Raw genomic sequence first — 21,960 nt, forward strand, 5'->3', positions numbered from 1 at the left:
TGTTTGGGACAGAGGTCTATAAATAACCTGGAAACGCTAAAGTAGACCCAAATAGTTTTCTACAATAAAACACTTGAAAATTAGAGGGTTCAGTAGTTGTGCTCCTCATGATTAATCTGATCACCATGGGTATAAACTATGATGTGCTCTTTCAATTGCAAATGCGGTAACATTGCACGGGGGCTGGTAGGTGGTGGATTTATAGGGACTCAAAACCAAACTTTGCCCTTGGGCTTTCTAACAGGTTAATCTAGCCATAGTTTCTACAGAATAAGTACAAGCATTAATGTCACATTTAAATGAATGTGCACCTTTTATTTTATTTCAATAAGCAGCATATCTGCTACACATAAACTTAATATCAACAGGTGGCCAGGGAAACCTGAAACTAACTCAGCTGTGTTGGCCCGTCTAACTCAGACAGTCGCCATCTGGCTTGCTTTCTTCCGTGTAGGATTGGATGATTTGAGTGTGTGCTGGGGCCATTGTAGAAAATGCACAATTCAGCATTTTCCTGAATGGACGGAGAGAAAATGCTTCAACTGGAAATGCCGATTGTAAAAACAAAATTAAGCCGTAAATCGATACGTGGATGCAGGCCGCATGTGGTGTGCATATCCCTCAGCCTGTCCTTCACTCATACACTTTATAAAGGTCATAATAGTACTGACAGTGTTGTTATTATCGCCTGTTGTGGCAGAGGCGGGTTTAGGATCGGGGCACGCGCTGATTGGACGTGACGAGCGACGCTTCCGTTCTGTGCGTACGCGCATGCGCAGCGACCCCTCTTTTCTGATATTTTATTTACTCCCGAAACCCAAGATGGCTCCTGTGAATGTCTCGGTCCCATAGCAAATTGAGGATGCAAGTAGCTGCCGTGAAAACAACTTTTCCCCGACCGTCGCATTCCCTGGAGTTCATTTCGTATGGTGCGGAGGAGGCCCTAACGTCCGTCTAGGCACCGAGCAGCCGTCGGGGCTTCGCGAAACCTTCTTCAATCCACCAATTTGGAGTAGTTTCGCGAAGTAGCTCTTCTCCTCGCTGTCGCTGTCTGTGCGGAGCGAGGTTCAGGCAGGCAGCTCATCCAAATGGCCGAACCGAGAAAAGTGCAATTTGTCACCCTCTCGGCCTTCGCAGCTGGAGCAGCCGCGGAGTCTAGGAAACGCCGGCTGGAGGATGAGGCCGACTTCAACTTCGGTAGAGCCGGGGAGGTCGAGGCAGCGACCGGGGCAGGGGGTGCTGCCAGCAACGGTCGACTCGGCAAAACCGTCGACAAGGAGACGGTTGTAGCCGAGAAGAGGGCGACCGTGCGGCTCAACCTGTCCCTCCCCGAGCCCGACGACCGCTCCTCCGCCGAGTTCAATTACGGGGAACTCATCCAAAACCTCCAGGTAGGATCTCCCAGTTTGACTAACATCACCGGGCCGGCTGAGACTGGGGCTGGAGTTAATTTTAACCTTTCTTGCAAGTGTTTGTGCGGACTTGTCATTGCTGAGTGAGAGGGGGGGAAGTGCACCTTGTCCTTCTGTGGACTGGTGTGGCCGAAACTGACCGTTAGTACGACTCAACACAAAAGACAGCAGCAGTTTTTTGTCCACGCAGCCAGCTCGTCCACTCTGTGTGCTTTCCAACTTTGGCTGCGCTCTACCAGATTGTAGCTTTTTTTTTTGGTCGAGGAGGGACCTCCTCTTTTTGAACATGCAGAGATAAAGCTTATCTCGTGCCGCTACCTGTGTCCTGTTCAGTCAGACTTGCCCAGCAACAGCCCATACACACAGCCATTACAGCACTTGGAAATGCCACATGCAGTTTGGCCCTGTGGCTGCGGGTGATAGATAGATGATAGAGCAGCGCTGATGGAAGTACCAGGATGTAGCATGGGAGCAAGGCAAATGTCAGAGCCGAGGCACCAGAGAGAAGCTCGCCTCATTTTGATTCTGTTGCAGTTTGGGATCATCGCACTTTTTACTTTCATGTTTTACATGAGTGAGAGATTGGGTGGGGGTTTGCAAATTACAGTATAATTATTAAATATTTATTATTCAAATTCAAAAGGTTGCCATGCCAGCACCATGTTTGTCATATTAGTAGTTTTTTTTGTTTTGTTGACTTATTATAACTTTTTTGCTAATGATGTGATCATTTATTTATATCTTTGGATTGGAGCTTTCTTTGAGGTTTAAACATGGTCAAGTTGTGTTTTATTGTGAGGCCCGCTGGGACTTTCTAATAGCTCGGACATCAGATTATTCCTGTTCATAATAGTTTAATTTATTAATACTTTTCCACTATTTGTTCCAGGGAAAGACTAGTCCTGTAATTCTGACTTCAACCACCAATCCCAAAGACCCCTTCAATGATGACGAGAGAGAGCGGCTCCAGGTTGAGGCCATGGCAAAAAAGTTTGAAAATAAATATGTGAGTTTTTTTCTTCAAATCTGATATGTTTCTAATTTGATTCTGATAATTAAAAAAAATCTCATAGTGACATTTTTTCTAAAATACCTCATACATATCTTTAGTATCTCTGTACTGCAATTTCTTGTTACTTATTGACCAACACATAAATCAAAACCACTATATGCAATACGCTGATATCGTCTGATATGTTGGTTCAAATTACCGTTTGTTTGTTTAGTTACTTGTTATAATCAATTGAATTTCATTTATTAAGCCCAGAATCTCAGTTTTACAGTCGTATGACAGGTAACACCATCTGTCCTTAGACATGCTATAGCTTGTCGAGAGTGGGTTTTTGAGGCTGTTATTGATATTGGAGAATTTGTTTGATATTCTTTTTTTAACATGAACACATACCGTAAACATTTTCAATATAGTTCACTTTTTTGTTATTGCTTTTTAAAATGTGGTCGAGATACATACTAGTCCATGCTCTCTGGTGGACAGACTATACAATGGAGAAAATAGTTTAAAAACACAAGTTTGGCATTTCTGTTGCAACTTCAATAGCCAGGAGAAAGTGAGGACATTTTGTAAATCCTCACTCTGAAAGCGGGACATTTTAAGATCAAAGTTAGAATAAATGTGAGGAATTTTCATGTGAAATCAGAATCAAAACTTAATATGATATAACGTTTTAAAAATAACTCTTCAGGGTAACGCAGAGAAGAAGAAGAAGAAGGACAGAATGCAAGATTTGATCGATATAGGCTTTGGCTACGACGAGACGGACCCCTTTATTGACAACTCAGAAGCTGTGAGTGCCCCTCACTTTATTAACAATGAGGTGAATTTTCACCTATGGTTTGGTTTTTTTGAGGATGTCCCTTTCATTTAGACGGGTGTCTCCCTTTAGCCTTTATAATAACGTTGCACATTCTTCTTGTTTCTCAGTTATTCTGGGCTGATTAATATGCCGTCTTCGTCACAATCCTCAACTGGTGTTCTTGTGTCTTGTTGTGTTGAGGTAGACATTATTCCTCTGCTGTTAAATATTTATTTCCTGGCTTGATGTTTTATTACAGTGCATTCCGCGGCACTTCTAAACATAGACGCTTGTCCCTTATTACAACCAACCTGAGACTATGGTCTAAAAACATCTTCATGACTCATGAATACATACATGATGCTTCAGGAATATGTAATCGTTTTTGTTTGACGGTGTTTGTTGCTCAATAATCACAGGATATCAGTCTCTGTCTGACTGTAATAGCTACACTTATGCTCTTTGTAGGGTTTCTCTGCCATTATATGATATTTGCTTTGTCATTTTGATAGCTGTCCTCTGCACTCACAAATTGGCAGTGCCTGTTTGACCCTTTTTTCTCCTTGTTTGTTTTGATATGCTCTGTGATGGAAATTGTTTCATCTGTGGCCTGGAGGGACACTGACATTTGATTTATTTTGGAGCACAACAAGTCATTCATTTTCACTGGCACATGCTTATTTGTTAAATGTTAACAAGAAACATTATCACAAGATCCGCTTTTGTTCTGTAAGTTTATTTACAGTTTTCTAGATTCCTCTGATGTGACACCACAAACTGTCTCCTTTTGTTGTTTGTCTCAGTATGATGAGCTGGTTCCTGCCTCTTTGACCACAAAGCTGGGGGGATTTTACATCAACACCGGCACGCTGCAGTTCAGAGCGGCGTCTGACTCCGAGGGAGAGGAGGACAAGGTGAGACTTCCTTAACGCATTCATAACAGAACATTGTTATTCGGTCTTTCACAATCACTTTCAGGCCTGGGAAATGTTTTGATTTGACATCGTGAGTCAATAATACATGAAATACATAAAAGATGAGGACGATGACAAAGTCTAATACTTGTTTACATTATGGTTCTAGATGTAAAACTAGTAAAGATGCAGGACTGCAGGTGGCTAAGCAACATCATATTGCCAACACAATACATACTTTTATATTTAAATAATTCCCAGTCAAAAATCCTGAAAATAATTGATGGCGACTGAGTGCTTTTTCTTCCTCTTGCATACACAAATAAGGTTAAATTTGACTTTGGTATCAAAGCTCACACTTCTCACACTATGCTTTATTCAGCAGTACATAACACAGGGTTTCCTTGCCTTTCTCGTTGTAATTGAAACGTATGACACAGCAGACGTGTGAATGTCCTTCCAACAGGAGCTTGATTTTCATTGTCGTTAGTGAGAAGTGTTGTAGAATTAACCCGTCACCGTGTGAATATGGTGTTATTTTTGTGCCATATTAGTGAGCGTGCAGTAGGACTGAACAGAACACTAATCTGAGCAAACATTTTTTCCTGTGCGTGCTCAACTCGTGTCTACACACTTGCTCAATCTCTGCTCCCCCCACACACACACACACACACACACACCTATTTTGTATTCTGCCTATTTGAGTTAAGGAGTGCATGTGCTTTTCCTTCAGAAGCTGAATGACAACAAGGAACAGCTGATGAAGAAGAGGAAAAAGAAGGAAGTGAACAATCTGGAAGAGAAAAACTTGAAGAAGAACAAAGTACCTAAACAAGGGTGAGAATCATGGCAATGCAATATTGCTGTCAAAGTTATACTTCTTCATCTAAGTGGTTTTTATGCTCGTTAAAATGGCTCATGAGTAGCTGAGCATGCTGCCCTGTCTTTCGTTAGAGGGCCTTCACCTTCCACGTATCTGTAAAATGAACAGATACGCATCCCACTCAATCAAATGATTAATTTCCATTAAGCCAAGCTATTTTAAACAGAAAATAACACACACACTGTTATGTAAATGGTTAAGTTTCTCTTTCTGTGCTTGAAAAGTTGACCTTATGGATACTTATAGGTTTGTGGGCCACTGCGAATATGTGATGATTCTAATAATCCATCACCCAGTGTGACTTTTTACATCGGATCCTCTCACACACCTCTCATGAGGCAGGGATGCTGACTGTTGTTGGTTGCTGTGTCAAGCCAACCGTCTTCCAGAGAACACTCCATGATCCACACTCAGATTGGCCAACATGCTGCCACTCTGAATACAACTTCCAAAAATAGCAGCGTCTATTGCCATTGTGCCATTATGAAACAGATGATGATTTATATATCCCGCAGAATCCCCACAGTTCCTCTTTCCACTTTTCTGAGTTGTCTTTGTGTCTGTGTGTCGATGCCTCAGTTCGCCAGTGCAAATGTGCCTTATTTGTAGCACCACTTTCTGTCTCCTCTTGATTTAACGGAAATTGTCTTTGTTATATCTTCTGTTTTGCATGTTTATGGTCTTCTCAGATGACTAATCAGATTCAGTTTGTAGTCCAATTTTCTACATTAGAATATAGACAAAAAAACAAATTAACCCTATTTTATTTAGTAGAATTTATTTATTCAGGATAATCCCTTGAGGTGAATCATCTCATTTTCAGGGTGGTCCTCCTATTTTGAAGGTTTCGTCAAAAGTCCTATTCTGAATAAGACCTATATCTTGATACTTATGAGCATGTAAGCGTACTCTGTGTCGGGCAGAATGATTGATGATGATGCAGTATGAGGAACTGTATCACCTTTCATTCAAAACGGGATGCATTTTGTTAAAAACAAGGCATTGCTGTGCTTTCCGTTAATAGAGTGAACCTCCACCGGCCGGAGAAGAAGAAGAGGAAGAAGCTGATGAAGGACTCGCTATACCTGGCGGCGATGCTACGCCGCTTCACCCGCGAGAAGGAGGAGATGAGGAAAAGAAACCCGATCATGGCTCACCCCGGCCTGGCAGGAGGTGCGGCTAACAAGCCCCACTCCACCAACTCTACGAACCACCTGTTAGCCTCTAACTCCACCAACCCGCAGGGCAACACAGCCAGCAACGACCTCTCACTGGCAGACCTCACCTCGGACCCCGCTGTAATGTCACTGCTGGGCTCAGCCAATGAGAAGGAGCTGCAGGATCTCCTAGGCGACCTGGACTTCACTGTGCTGGACAATGACCAGCAGCACGCCATGGTGGCAGCCAGGGAGAATGGCATTCTGGGAGTCGGTGTTCCAGGTCCTAAACCAGCCGCGGGAGGAGGCAGCGGCCAAGGGCGAGGCCTGGGGTCTTCCAGTGGACTGTTTTCTCCGCCTCTGCTGCCTGATGGGCTACCTGCTCCTCTTATTAAACGCATCGAGGACCTGAGGGCGGTGAGTCAACCGTAGCCTGTCTGTGGGCGGCTCAAGCACAAATGCCCATCAGCTTAGTAAAAGGAACAACATGTTTATTGTTTAGTCCAGCAAGAATATTTCTCCAAGCTAAACCCTGAAGGTTTTTAATGTAAGTAAAAGAGCAGGGTTGGCATCACTTCCTTTTAAAGACGTTCCTATTTTCTTGTTACTTTTATATCTTACAGCCTCAGAGTCCATTCGTAGCAGATAATTGTTTTTCTAGATATTGTTGAGAGGCGATTGAAATGGATGATTCAAATGAAGTATACAGTGGCGAGGGAGTTTTTTTTGTTCCTTCCAAAGATAGGAAGTCTCACTAAGGTCACTTGACCTGTTTATTAACTCACTTGGTGTGTGTTAAGTACTCGTTGTGGTCCTAGTTTCTTGTCTGTTTCACATTGAGATTTACCTTTTTAGAGCCGTAAAGATGGAAGTTATACAGAACAACAGGACAGTTTTGGTGACTACATTACCAGCTTCATGTGGACCCACGTGGGAAAACCACATTCCAGTAACAGACAGCACATCACGCTGCACTTTCCTGTGTTGTTTTTGTGTTTATTTTTCTTAGCTGGCGGTCACAAAGGTTTGCAAAGAAATAGTTTGCTACGAGCATTGTTTGTCGAGACTGCAACTGCTCCTTATATGACATAAACTACCAGGTAGAAAATCATGTAGAAGAGATATTTTGAGGCTGAATATCAAAGGACGGTTGTCTCTGTGTGGTTGCTGTTTCTTTCACTTATTTTACTGTGAAACTGACAACATGCTTACTACTTGGCATTGCATAAATCTATCGCTTACAGACCAGGAGATCATTGACGGTTCCTGCAACCAACAGGTGGACTTAACAGTCGTATTTTTATTTCATGCAAATACCGCCTGGAAGTTTGATTTGATCAAGTTTGACCATTAGACGTTTCTTTTTAGTCCCCAAAGGCACAGCATCACAGATATATGTATATATATGTTTTTACTGTATGGAACAGTGGTGGTTTGCTGACTCAACCGTTTCTCCCACAGGCCTCGCGGCAGTTTGATCAAGAGGGCAGGAAGAAATTTTTCACCTTGGACATGAATAACATTCTCTTGGAGTGAGTAGGACAGCTTTTAAATCACCATCAAATGGCTGCACACCCCTTCTCCCTTTCAGTGTTTCTCACTCATTTCAGTAGATTTCCCTCGCCGCCTCTCCTGCTGTCTATAAGTGTTTTTCTCTCCATCTCTCATTGTCTGTGTTAATTCTCCCGCTTGTTTCGTTAACTTTATGTTCACCCTCCCCTCCTACTGCTCAACTACCCTTTATTCTTCCCCATCTATAATTTCAATCTCCAATCTCTTTCTTTTTTTTAAAAATTCGGTCTCTCTGTATCTCCATGTTTTTCTCCCTTTTTTGACCGCCCTTTCTTCCTTCTCTTAGCATTGAGCTGCAGGTCCAGGAGCAGCCTCCTGATGTGCGCTCAGGCGTCTATTCGCACATGGAGGCATTTGTGCCATGCAACAAGGAAGCCCTCCTCAAACGCATGAAGAAGCTCAGTCTCAACATCCAGGTGAGTGAGGCTTATCTGTCGAAGATGCAGCCCATGGCTACTGCTTTGAAATTGGGGACAGATTCAGGGAGAGCTTCTGTACATATGCACTATCACTATCTACTATCTTCTGTGAATCCTGTTCCTGAAAATCCTGTTCTCAGTTGAAAACACCTTTTGACCAAAGCTTCAGGATGTTGGATGCTGTTGTGTTGACACATCTGAAGGGAAAATCTGCTGTCATAGAGAGGTGATAATTGTGCAAAAGGGTATCATGGTTTATACACACGAAAAGTGACAGAAATAGTTGTGAGGATGAGAGAGAAGTTCAGATCTTACATTCTTTCACTGCTCTGCATGTCTGGCCAATCACCACATGAAGCTGGTGTGAAATTGCATTGTTTTCAGAAATTCATTAAAAAAAACGGACATCAGTAGTCTATAACTCTCAAAATGTTTAGAGCAATTTATACCATTAAAAAGCTAGATTCAACCTTTAAAAAGTGCTGACTATATACCTGTAATTGATACCTGGCTGGACTCTGTTGAACACATAAACTGTGCAGCTATTGTTTTAATAATGAATCTTGTGTCATGCAAAGATAAACAGTTATGAATAGGGACATAAGCCATAGTAAGGGCCATATATGTATTTATATATTAGAATACTGTGTCTGAATGAATTAGAAATTTAGCTGTGCAGGTAAATTGCAAGTCGACAACAGAAATGATGAATTTTTGCATTTTAGCTGCAAGTATGTTTCACAATACTCATAATACATTTTTGCAGTGAACTGATTTTTAAATTGTACAAGATCTGTTTGTATAATCTCAACTACTTCCTGTTTGTGTTTTTATTTTATTTTTATAACATCATACAAGTGATACATTATAGTGGCACACACATACACTCCTGTGACCTTACAATTATTCAAGAGTTTTGGGGAAGCAACCAAATATTTTTGAGCATTCCGACTGCTTTGTACAGCTCCTGCTGTCTAAATGCGGCCGTCTTGTTTCTCCACGTTATTTGTGCCTTTCTCATATAGCTTTTAATCCTCAGCCATCTTCACTGCTTCGGTTGTTAATGTGCATCTCAGTGGAGGCTGACTGCTGCAATGAGCACTGCCACTGAAAACTGGCTTCTAAATGTCTTTTGTCACGGACCATTAAAGTAGCAGTGTACAAAAATACATCAACATACCCTGCTTTTTTCCCTCTTCCTCTTTCTTCCTCTTCTTCCTCTAAAATCTATGTCTACCTTTTCTGTGTTTGTTTCTTCCTTCATTCTTTTCATTTGACTTTTTTCTCTTTTTCTTCTCTCCCACTGTTGCTCTGCTCCCAACTCTGATTTTAATGTTCTCCCTCCAACTTCTTTGTTCAACTACTATAACGACTACTACTATACTAAACTCTCTCTCTCTCACTCGCCTTTCCTCCCTCCGTCTCTCAGGATGATCGCCTTCGGACGCCACTGTTAAAGCTGAAGCTGGCGGTGTGTAGTGTGATGCCAGAGCAGATAGCCAGATACCACATGGACTGCATGGCCAAAGTTGCAAAGTAAGTAAATGTTATTTCCAAACGGGTGAATTCCAGCTACTTTTCCCTGTCTTCAGCAGCTGCCTTTCATCTGGCCTGATGTTCACCCAAAACTGATACCCGTCTACAAAGAATTACAACTGCAGTCATGTTTAGCTCTTTGTTTACACTACAGACTAGCTATGTGTATGAGGACAGCATCACATTTGTTTTTTAATCAACATTTTAGCTGACATGTTTTTGGAAAGCTATGCATCTACATATTTTTTCCCATTATTGGACGCTCATGAATGTAGTAATCAGGTTATGCGATAACGTTTATTCAAGAATGTGTGCTTTTACCTTTACTGACTGTGTGTGTGTGTGTGTGTGTCCTGCAGGCAGCAATCAGGAGAGGGTGATAAGAATGGCTCAGAGGAGGAAGATGAGGAAAAGCCTGGGAAAAGGGTGATGGGCCCTCGGAAGAAGTTTGTCTGGGATGACAAGCTCAGGTAATGATCCAGGACCGTCCTGCTGGAATGGAATGACTGGATTGCATGTTGCTTAGAGTCAGAGGGATGGTAAAAATACATATATTCAAGTCATGAATATCCCTTGGCTGTTGTGGATCTCCACACTTTGTAGTGCATCGAATTTGGACCCATCTGATTACGCGGTATAGTGACTACATTACACCACACAAGACCTTTTTAAAAGAGTTTTCCACAGATTTAGCATTACTCCAAGTGGGTGCAATAGAACCAAAGGTACCATGTTATTATTCCACTTAAATCTTCGTCCTTGTCATAACCTGGTGACTGCCTACTGTACGTTACCCACAATGCAACTCAACCACTGACAGTTTGCTCGGAGACTGTGGTGTGTTATTCTAGTAATGGCTAATGAAGACTCAAGCCAAGAGGAGGAGTGTTTAGTCTAGTAAGGTCACTTATTTCTAACACCACAGCCCCACATTTCATTAACGTTCAAACTTGTCTTCAACAACAACCAACGTTACATCACTTGAGGCAATTTTGTCAGACTTTGTGTAGCTCCCTGTGGAGCCACAAAGGGTTTTATACAAATGTTTTCACATATACTCCCTCAGACTGCAAACTGACCTTAATGTGTTCAATCTGTGGAGTTTCTCTTTAAACCTGCTGAGGAAAGCCCTGAATATTATACCTGCATGAATGTGAAAACCCCAAGTAAAGAATAAATGTCCTAATGTAATTACAAAAACATTGAGAATGACTGACCGCTGCTTTTCAATCATTGTTATTTTTCATAACTGCTTCCACATTTTCAGGAATGGGTTTTTACAAGTTCATAATGACCTCCGAGTTCCTGAAGAGTAACTCTGTCGTTATGTACTTGAGATTTACTGGTGAATGATTTGTACTGAATTGAACATTTGTGTTTGTGCAGGAACCTGCTGTGCAGCTTGGTGCGAGTAAAGCTGAGCTGCTATGAGATGGAGAACCAATGCTCGCTGTCTGTGGAGGACTACCTCAAGGCCTTCTTAGAGAATGAGGTCAAACCACTATGGCCCAAGGGCTGGATGCAGGCCAGGTCTGTGTCTGTGTGTGTGTGTGTGTCTGTTTGTGTGCGTGTGTGTGCGTGCTGTACTTACGTAGCCTTTATACAAAGCAGCGGTTGATAAGACAATTACTGAAAATTCTCCAGGGAGAGAACTGTCTAATTAGCCGAGCTGGTTTATGTCGGACAAAGTTCATTGTAAATAGCAGGTAGCCAACCTGCTATTAGTTGGAATTTATTAATTTGTAAGGACAATGCACATTAATTCACATTTCTAGTGTGCCAGTGTTAGCCAACTCGCTCATTTTCTAGTGTAAGATACTCTCAAACCAATGAAGTGACAGGTTGAGAAATACAGACACAAGACAATAAGATGCCAAAGTGCCACAGTTCAGTACATGCAGCCTTGTAAAGCCGTACAGAGCAACATGTGAGTAATAACGCTATTAAGCACACATGAGTAATGCAGAGAAATAAAAGTAAAATGTTAGCAACCAATAGTATTGGTTGAGATGTTAATAGAACTATTTTAAAGGTTGGTAAAATGCTAATATCAAACACTTAATATGTAAGCAATGCAGCACGAAAATATTGCAAAGACATTGTTTTCTAGTCAATCTTCACACTCACAACTTCTCTGTAGGCATGTATCTGATATTTGTCATATGTGATGGTGTCAAATTATATTGTAGAAAGTGTCATACACTATAACTATAGTGTTTCTGCTTCTCATAAATGGCCAAAACACATGTTTTCTTTCAGAGGTGTCTCAAGTTTTTCCCTACTTGATATCAATAATCAATAATAATAATACATTATTTGTAATTGGGGGTAAAAACGTCTATGACAGTGATGTTCTTTTAACTAACTTGTGCACATAAATTCACATGTCCTCTGGCATGAACATTGTGTGTTTCCTTTGCTCAGAATTCTGCTCAAGGAGAGTCTTGCTGTTCACAGTCACCTCACTGGAAACCTGTAAGTATTTACTTTATCTCACACAGCTCATGTTTCCTCAAGAACACAAACTACTCAGGGGTTTCTCTGAGACTCGGCTTGAATGCAAAATGTAGATAGAAAAGGCTGAATATTTGCCTGCAATTTTCCATACAGAGTCAAGAGGAGAATGGTGCCTGGGCCCAAGGCCAAAGCCAAGGTGAGTAAACGCTACCATCATTAATTGTTTAATATCTTAATATATACAACTGAATTTGTATTTTTTTTTAAACCCACAATGATAATTTAATCTGAACCAATTTGCTGAACAGCATTCTATCATGAAGCAACAGTTGTAACATTTTGGCTGCTAGTATCTTATTTGCTCAGTTCTGAAGACATAATTTCTGTTTAATTTTAGTTTGATTTAATATCACTGATACAACTGAAGTGGATCTAAACTATTTGACGTCTCAAGAGTTGTTTATGGCGGGGGTTTATCTCTGTAACTTTTGTATGAAAGCCAGTATTTAAACAACAGCTGAGGGCTACCACAGCTCACATGCTAAATGTAGCATTATGTGCATTTCCACAGCACTGTCCTGTTATACCCATCATCGTAATACTTTGCCATACTCCTGATAGTCCAATGATGAGATACAGTCAACAAAAGTCAACACTTCCCAAGTCTTTTTTACATTCAGCATACCAATAATAGGAAGGCTGCAAGACTTATTTTCATTTTCAACATTTGCAACATTAAAACAATGGCTGTAATAAAAAACTGTAATTTTATACAATCATGTTGATGGGTTTATTTGCTACTCTGCTCCATTTTGAGTCTTGTATAATGTCTGTTTTGAGTTTGTATTGACTGTTAAGAAGTCCCGTCTCTCTCGGCCTACGGAGCACTGATCCCATGTCTTCTGTTCTTTAGGAGGGTCTTTGGATCCACAAACCATCACTCACCATGACCACCACTTCTCTGCTCACCTCCGCATCCGCTCTGGCCTCCACCCGCCAGCCCCCCTCCTCCGCCTCGCCTCCGGAGCCCATCTGTCTGTCGGACTCACTGGATGAGGATCTGACTGCTCCCTCTCTGGACTCGATCTCCCATGCACTGGCCCTCCTCAGCAATGCAACTAAGGGCCTGGGCCCCTCAGACAGTCCCTTGTCGCCCCCACCCCTGCAAATGCCCACCTCCTCTCCTCCTCCCGTCACCCCTCATTACCCGTCAGCCTCTCAGCTCTCTGCCTCGATCGCATCCACAACACAGCAACATTCCCTGTCTAAGGTGGAGGCCGCTCCGCTGATGTCTGCTGGGAACTTGTCGACAACAATAACAACGCTACCAACCTCCTCTTCTACCTCCTCCTCCTTATCTCCCGCTGCTTCCTCCTTGGCTCGTGTGCAGGCAGCAGGCCTGTCGCTGGCCTCCAGGACTGCAGATGGTTCCTACAGCCTGATCAAAGGATTGGGCACCATGGGCCAAACCCAGACTCAGAGACTTGTTACCATGGCATCATCCAATCACAGGCCAAGCTTGGTGATGGGAGTGAGCGGCAAGATGCATCCGCACCCGTCCCCCTCGCCTCCGAAGCAGCGGCCTCCTCCAACGGCTTCCCCTCTGCTGCCCCCCCATCAGAAGGGCTTTGTCAGCCCAGCGGGGATGCTGGGAGCTATGGCGGCCCCTCAAGGACTGGCCAAAAGCAGTGTCAAAGCCAGCGGCATCAGCAGCAATGGCAGTGTGAGCAGCAGCATCACACCTTCCTCGTCCCCCTCATCGCTGTCCCGCTCCAACTCTAGCACCCACCCTGTCCTGCAGTCCTTCTGCCCTCCCTCCCCAGTGGCCACCTCACCATCTCCCACCTCCCATACCTCACACTCCTCTCAAGGCAAACCCCACACACACCACCATCACCAAGCCAACTTCATCACACCCATGCAGGCCACCCTCACCAAGTCCTCCCACAGCAGCAACTCCTCTCCCATTATCAAGCTCACCCCTCGGCCTCCTGCGCCAACCCCACCACCCTCCTCCAGCCCCTCCCCGTCATCCTCACCCTCGCACCCGCTCTCCCATCAGATGATCCCCAGCCAACAGCAACAACATCACTACTCCCCAAAAAACCTCAAAACCTACCGGCCCCCCTTCACTATATCAGGTGGCGGGCAGGTGAAGCAGACGCAGGGCAGCTTCAGCTTCGCTGGAGGCAAGATAATTCAGTCCACCACGAGCAACAGTAGCATCAACAACAACTCCGTCACCAATAAGGGAGTGATAACAGCTGTCTGCAGTCGCCCGGACAAAACTCCCCTGTCTTCTGCACCTTCAGTCTCAGCCAATCACGGGCAGAGGCAGAGGGTTGTGGGTGGGGCTAACCCAAGCTCAAAGGCAGGAAATGGTTGGGCGGCTTCAGGAACTTTGGCCACGTCCTCCACAACGTCGCACCTCTCACAGGTTAGTTTCTTTCCAGAAGAATTTTGTACAAAAACTAATTTCATATTTAGCTTTAGTAATTGACAACAGAGTTACTGTTCTGTATAAGTGAATAGAAAAATCTTTCCCTCTTTCATTGCATCTTTTGTTTCTGCAGGTATCAACAGCAGGCACTTCCCTCCTGGGCAGCCCATCTGCACTGCCCCTGGGCTTTGGGATGTTGGGAGGCCTGGTGCCTGTCTCGCTGCCCTTCCAGTTCCCCCCGTTGCTCAATTTCAGCCCTGCTGGAGCCCCAGGGGTTGCTGGCATGGGCTCAGCCCCCAGCTCCAACTCAGGATACACCCTAGCACAGAGCGACCTAATGGGTGAGTGCACACAACTTGTGAACGCGTCATTCGTCATTTAACATGATTTCACAGCAGGACCTTTTTGTGTTTATTGTTTTTAAAGGATAATGTTAGTGATACACTATGTTTTTTTGTCAACATATTCTATAAAAAAGACCAAAACTAGCAATTCATCAGCATGTCTCTCTGAACTTTCTGGTTTCCCTACTTTGTCTGTAACATTCAGTCAGATTAATACACATTTGGTGGAGAAGGGATTATTTAGAGCTCAACTCAAAATTAATAACAGTGCTTGTGTTCATTGTAATGATGAAACGTGTCACTATTTGATGGGCTTTTAAGAGTTTTGGACAATAATGCATCAGATACAGATTTAGATAGAGAAAACACTAGTTAGATCAGTTCAGATCTTTTCATAGGGTTCGTTGACAGTAAGAAAAATAAAGAATATCATCATATCTAATTCTTTAAACTACTTGTTATTTTTCCTTGTAATTTTTCTGATTAGTTTTATCTTTTTATTTTGTATTTAAATGGTTAGCCTCATGAATTTACTTGCAGCAGTGATTATGCAAATGAAAATATACTTTGAAGGCCAAAGGGCTAAACATTTAATGATTTTTCTAATATTATCATCATATGATTATTCTATCTTCTAATTGTAGGAATGCAGGTTTGATATCAATACATCACTTAGAAAGTGCCATCTGTAAACCAACTGTAGCCTGCAAAGCAGTTTAAATTCCTTTGTAACCATGGCGTCCTCGTGCCAGTTTGACTGCAGGATCACTCGTGTTTATTCGTGTCCCCTGAGCGAGTAAACCAACGCTGAGATAACCCCTTACTGCTTTGTACATGTTGTGAAGACCCAGACAGGCTGGCTCATAAAACCTTGTCCTGTCTCAGTTCATAACATTGTTTGTACCATAGACCGTTTATACACTGAGTTTCGTAACGTGAGAAACGGGAACCATTTACATATAACTGGTGTCTTCATGTTATGCTATGTTTATGTGTATGTGCTCATACTGATGTAAACCAGCAACACCTCCACTGTGCCTGCTATGCTCCTCATCTCTTGCTGTGACTATCTCATCCGGTCGCCATTTTGTTTTATAAACAACCGTCTCCCTCCTTTGTTCTCTCCATGTTTTGTGTCCGTCTCTGTCATCCCAACCTTTCGTACTCACTGCCACCTCTCTTTGATCCCCTCCTCTCTTTTGTTGCTGATCCCCCCTCCATTTCTCTCTGCGTCATCTTTTCCACGTTCCCCCTTAATGTTGTTGTTGTTGCCTTCTTCCCTCTCATCTTCCCTCCATCTCTCCTCAGATCTATATAAGAGTCTCCAGTCAGGGTCGCAGGCTGCCCTACCTCCTCACTTGCAGCTTGCTTTCTCAGGTAATCTGCATTCCTCCTCCTCCTCCTCCTCCTCCTCCTCCTCCATCATCTGTCTGTGTCGAGTCGACCTGTCGTCCTCTGCTCGACTGCTGTGTTGTTTGCTTTGTAACTTTCTGCTTGCTTCAGTGTATTTGGTGTTTAGCATGCCTCTTTTTGTCCCCTGTAGCGCAGCAGAGGCATGTTGTGAAACTACTGAAGTTATTCAGAGATTAATTATTGTTTCAATCATTTGCAGAATACTTTTCTCAGTATTCAGTTTTTTCTGTGATGTACAGATGGTTCTTTGATTCTTGAACAGCGTGTGATTTGGCTGAATGATGTTAAATTAAAACTATTTGCTCTCTCATGTCCACCATGAATGTGCTTAGCTTTATCTGTGGCTGAATTCAGTCGTATTTTATTTATAGCTTTAAAGAGAGGCTTGGGTTATTCATGGCACTCTGGTTAAAGAACCATCTGAACATCTAAAGCAGGTTTCACAAACTCAAGCACCGCTCACCCTGTTTCACTAGCTCACCATGTGATGAACCTTAAACTAAATACTACACACTACAATTCCATTAGTTTGACACTAAAGCCAAGTCTAACCGAAGGTTGACTGGTGTAGCCTGGCAAATACTGAATTTAGGACCAATACCCACATTTGAAAACTTAAAAAATTTAATCATAAACATGAACCAGCTCTTTTAATAAGGTTCCTTAAAATGGTGTCATTTAAGAATCACCTCCTTGTGCTGTAGGAAAAATGTGTAGGCCAGACTTCACTCTTTCTAATGTTTTATAGGTCAAACGAATCTTAGAGAAAACTATTGGAATAATCAATAATAATCAAGTTATAATATCAACAGTTGCAGCAAAACAATGAAATTAGTTAAGAGAGACAAATAAAAAAAGAGATGAGGAATTATTGAAGTATAGTTGTGATGACAACGATGACTAAAAACAATTAATTCAAATAAATGGAAGATGGATGATCAGCCTTATAGGCCTTCAATTACAGTAAACCCTCAGGGTTAGTCTATAAATGTGAGGAGATGGATGTGGTTTATTATAATAATAATAATATTGATGATGATGATGATGATGATGATAAAAACCTTTATTGATACAGAAATTTGGCATCACCAGGATCAAAACATTTCAGGAATGAATTAAGGTATAATCAGTCAATTAAAAATAATACAAAAATGGAGGCAGAATGCTTTCAGCAGCGGGTTCATTTCCTTCACACTCTCTTCCTTTCCAGTCTTCAGCTGCACCATCAAATACATAAACAATGATCTTTATTGGATTAATTAATTGGAAAAGGATATAAACAATTCTAATAAATATACAAATAAATAATAAACAAGAATATAACATGTTAGAAATAATTGTGCTGACATTCATTATAAAAAAATATGATGAGTTTTAGAAGAGATTCAAAATATATTATTGATGTAGGGTCAAAAGAAAAAGGTTTGCCTGATCTCCTGAACATCGGAGGGGCATTTCCGTGTCTGCTTGATACATTGAAATGCTGCATAATGAAGATATTGATGTTTAGTCAAACTGATGATTTACCTTCATCCACATATCAAAGTATTAATCACCTCCATCCTCTCCACTCAGATGCGAACCAAAGCCAGGGTGGAGACATGAAGAGGAAAACCCACTGACCAATAGCAGCGCAGGAGGTGGACCCCAGTGGGGTGACATCACATCCTCCTGGACACATCCACCTATAGGAATCTTCACTTTGATGGACTGACACAGAGATGTGGTATGAGGGGGCGGGGCTCCACTGCCTCTTTTGAAAAGGACCTAAAGGAGAATTAGTTTATCCTCGCTACAAGTGGCATTGGTGGATTAATTTAACTGTATTTTCTAATGAACCGGGTATGAGAACAAGACGGAGTGAATGACGAGAACACTTTTATTTTTGTTCAGCTTATTTTTATTTTTTTGTCAACATGTTTACATATGACCGACCTTGATCACTGTGGAATGAGTGTGAGCGAGGTGGTGGTACAGATGAGAGTAGTAGTATGCTACGTAATATAAGTTGTATTTAAGCTTGTGTGGAATAACAGGACTCTTGTTCTTGCAGTACAAAAAGAAAAAGAAAAAAAAAAACAGACTGAGTAATGAATTTTTATTTTTCTGTCTCTTTGTCTCAGATGTGGGAATTGTGTCCGTAGAAATTTTATCGTTGGTCACCTCTGCTCCCACAAATGACTGTTAAGTAGTAGCTTAAATTAATATTGATAAATTATTTGTAATTTACACAGGGACAAAAACGTGTGTGTGTGTGTGTGTGTGTGTGTGTGTGTGTGTGTGTGTGTGTGTGTGTGTGTGTGTGTGTGTGTGTGTGTGTGTGTGTGTGTGTGTGTGTGTGTGTGTGTGTGTGTGTGTGTGTGTGTGTGTGTGTGTGTGTGTGTGTGTGTGTGTGTGTGTGTGTGTGTGTGTGTGTGTGTGTGTGTGTGTATTTGAATGTGTACATAAAAACAATATACTGTTAATCTCTTTCCAGATTATTATGTATGAATGGGCAAAGATGTGTATCCCCTTTTCACAACGATAATAAGCGAGTGTAAGTTTGATGCCCCTCTCTTGCTCAGTGTGTTTTTGGTGCTGTTTAATCACACTGGACCTTTTCTGGAAAAAAGACTTGAATTGAAAAAGTTTTGGGCTCCTCTGAAGAGGGGAGCCACCTGTGAGAGAGGGGAGAAACGTCAAGATTGTAGCCTACTTGAATTGTTTTAGTTGTTGTTTTAGTTTGTTTTTTTAGTTGTTTTTTTTTCTTTTTGATTTTTTCTTTTACTTTATCTGCTTAATGACTCAGACCAACTTAATATAACACAACGCCTTAGTTTATATTGAAAACGTATGAAAAAGATCTATGCAGGACTGTAAAACCCTCAATGCAAAAGTGCAAGTCGTCGCTTGGCTTTCAACCTCTACTCAACTTGTCAGTGCATTTCTGGAGTTGTACATGTTTGTAGATGTTATGTCACTCAAGACTTCTCTCTTTTTTCTGGTGTGTGTTCAGACAGAATGTGAAGTGAATTTTACAGGCGGTTTGCATTCAGTCAATGGAAAGAAACGATTCGATCCAAACTGTTTAAACTTGAGTGGAAAAAGTTGCACCTTTTCAATGTTCATGTTGTTTAAACTGTTCCAACGAGCAGCAGCAGAGTGAGGAAAACCGTTAAATGGAAGAATTTCTGATGCTGATGATATTTCCCTCTTGTGTGAAAAAATTACACATGTCAAAAACACAACAATATAAGGTAATTTAGCCTGTTCATCTGGTGCATCTGGATAGCAGTGAAACTAACCATCTTAGAATATTGTGTGAACTCTGAATATGGAGACTGTTGTTTTCCTCCCCATTCTGCTGACATTGCATGAATGCAGCACCTGGGCCTTTATGAATCTACTTCATAGAAAAAAGGGAAATGACGAGCGGTTACAGTTTCACTCCCACAGAACCACTTGGTGTTGTCCGGCTGTGCCGCTGCAGCGCACGTCTGTCCACTCATTGGCTGGCTGTTGTGAATAAACATAAATACTGAGATTGACACAAAAAAAATGAACGTTGCCGTCTGTCTGAACACACCTGTAGAGATACCTTCCCTCTGCTGAATACCTCCGTTAACAAAACCGTTCTTCCTGAGTCTCTCGCTGTCCTCGCCTGACTAGTTCCTCCTCCACGCGTGTCTGACTGACCGGCTGCACCGAGAATGGCGCCAAAGATTGTTCTGTAGCTCACTTAGATGGGGTGTTGCTGGTCGCTGTGTGTGTGTGTGTGTGTGTGTGAGAGAGAGTGTGTGTGTGTTCGAGTGATTATTCCCCCTAAAATGTAACCCCATGAGTGTCAACGTGTGGTCCTTCAGGATGTCATTGTGAAGTCATGTGACTGGAGCAGTGGGTGACATCTTATAAATTGTGCTTTCTTTGGGGGTCGGGGAGGATAAAAATGACATTTTGTGGTTCACTGGTTACTTAATTTGGTCTTTTGTAGATTATTTTTGTGTGTCAACTATGAAATTAAACAAAACAGGTGGTTTTCATGACAACTCTACGTGACTTTTTCTTTCTTCAAACAAACGATCTGTTTCAAATGATCTAGTGGGGGAGGGGCTTGTGCGTGGCCTGGGATTGTCGGGTGAATTGAATGGGGATCAGAGGAATGTGAGAGAAAATTTGTTGTCCTTTTGGTTTTTTAAGTCATTTTAAAGTTATTTAACCTTCAACCTGTAATGAAAATGCAGCTTCTCTCCTTGATCTGTAGCAGCAGGCTCATTAGGTATCGTTACCATCAGGTCAGGCCACAGTTTCACGATTTCATTTTGACGAAGGCTAAGGCATTTCTTTAAACGGCTGCAGGCAAAGAAGCATTTGTTGGGGATTTTTTTCCAGATTTATACGCTCGGCCCTCCAATTTATAGCAGCAGGACATGTAAGTAGGATTAATTTGAGTGTGATGAACAAATGTTTCCTCAAATGTAGTATAGTATTTCATAATGTAAGAAAACCATAGTATGTGGTAAAGTAAAACAAATGTCAAATCTAAATAAAAGTTAAAAATTAAAAAAAGTAAAATGACTATAAAGCAAGGAAGTCTGTCTGCCTGTGTGTTCTTCACTCATCTGATCTACTTCACACTTGACTCATGAAGCTCCTTTGGTGGCTGTGGACAGACGGCAACTGCAATTCACTTTTGCTGTTGGATTCTAGATATAGCCTGTTAACAAATGAATGCTGGGTAATGTTTTTTTCTCACTTCCAACGAGCAGAAACCGCCCACAGACAGAGCGTTACTCTGCCATTTTAACTCAAATTGTGTACGTTTTTCCCATACTAACTCAACTTCAGTGTGAACCGCTGGCAAAGTACCTCCACGCATTAAATCCATGCTCAACTTTAGAACCGCAGTGGTTATGTCAAAGCAAGCCGCTGATACACTTATTTGGAAGTTTCTTTGAGTACATCTCAGTACTGCATTCGATTACTGCAAGTGAAGGGTGAAAGGGAAGCTTTGTCAGAACAATGCACTTCAATTTACCGAACCTTTGTTCAATTATAATATAATATGATGCTGCATAATTTAATGAGCCTACATCTTATTTTTATTGTTTTGTGAGTCAATGTCTCATTTCTCTGTCAAGTAAATGTAGTAATACCATGTTTTCCACTGAAGTAGAAGTACATAGTTATTAGTAGGTTTATACAGCTGAGTTTTTAAATAATTTTTAATACTTTGGGGGCCTTTTGTACATTATTTTCAGGTTTAATGAGTTATAATACTAACAAAATTGAATGCAGTAAATTGTAACGTATGCAATAAAAGAGGCAACCATGGATGCCATAATAACGTAGAAGTAGTCGTAAGAAGTTAAGGAAAAGTCAGATTTCTGTTATTATAGTATAGCATGTTGAAAAAAGTTAAAGTATATTATGTCCAAAACTGTCATAGTATACTATGACTTTTTTCTTGAATTTCACGACATACTATGGCTTTCTGATATGCTATAACCTACAATGATTTTTTATTTCGACATGCTGTCCGAGGATCTTTGTCGATATTCTATTCTATCATAGTATCAAGTATGTCTAAACAAATCAGCATAGATTGTCAAAAAAAATCCCA

General features: G+C 41.6%; 1 protein-coding gene across 3 annotated transcripts; it reads left to right on the top strand.

Moving 5' to 3' along the window:
* Positions 1 to 403: 403 nt before the first annotated feature.
* On the top strand, positions 404 to 20,820 carry ubn2a (ubinuclein 2a). Of its 3 annotated transcripts, XM_084006015.1 has the most exons (17): positions 407 to 1,391; positions 2,302 to 2,418; positions 3,116 to 3,217; positions 4,030 to 4,140; positions 4,874 to 4,977; positions 6,048 to 6,597; positions 7,642 to 7,712; positions 8,039 to 8,168; positions 9,601 to 9,707; positions 10,067 to 10,177; positions 11,094 to 11,237; positions 12,132 to 12,182; positions 12,318 to 12,360; positions 13,078 to 14,601; positions 14,738 to 14,945; positions 16,257 to 16,325; positions 17,937 to 20,819. In XM_084006015.1, the coding sequence occupies exons 1-17, from the start codon at positions 1,089 to 1,091 to the stop codon at positions 17,981 to 17,983; spliced, it is 3,792 nt and encodes a 1,263-aa protein (XP_083862141.1). In that variant the 5' UTR covers positions 407 to 1,088; the 3' UTR covers positions 17,984 to 20,819. The 3 variants fall into 3 exon arrangements, with proteins under 3 accessions (XP_083862142.1, XP_083862141.1, XP_083862143.1); XM_084006016.1 differs by lacking the exon at positions 16,257 to 16,325 and having other exon boundaries at positions 404 to 1,391; positions 17,937 to 20,820; XM_084006017.1 differs by lacking the exon at positions 3,116 to 3,217.
* The last annotated feature ends 1,140 nt before the right edge of the window (positions 20,821 to 21,960 follow it).

This window comes from Eutrigla gurnardus, assembly GCF_963514095.1.
Source record: "Eutrigla gurnardus genome assembly, chromosome: 3".
Lineage (NCBI taxonomy): Eukaryota > Metazoa > Chordata > Actinopteri > Perciformes > Triglidae > Eutrigla > Eutrigla gurnardus.

Bases quoted from the DNA above. Each gene is read 5' to 3' on its own strand.
- ubn2a (XM_084006015.1), top strand. From the start codon at position 1,089: ATGGCCGAACCGAGAAAAGTGCAATTTGTCACCCTCTCGGCCTTCGCA. The intron at 12,183-12,317 runs GTAAGTATTTAC...TTTTCCATACAG, and splicing joins AGTCACCTCACTGGAAACCT to AGTCAAGAGGAGAATGGTGC. The intron at 14,946-16,256 runs GTGAGTGCACAC...ATCTCTCCTCAG, and splicing joins AGCACAGAGCGACCTAATGG to ATCTATATAAGAGTCTCCAG.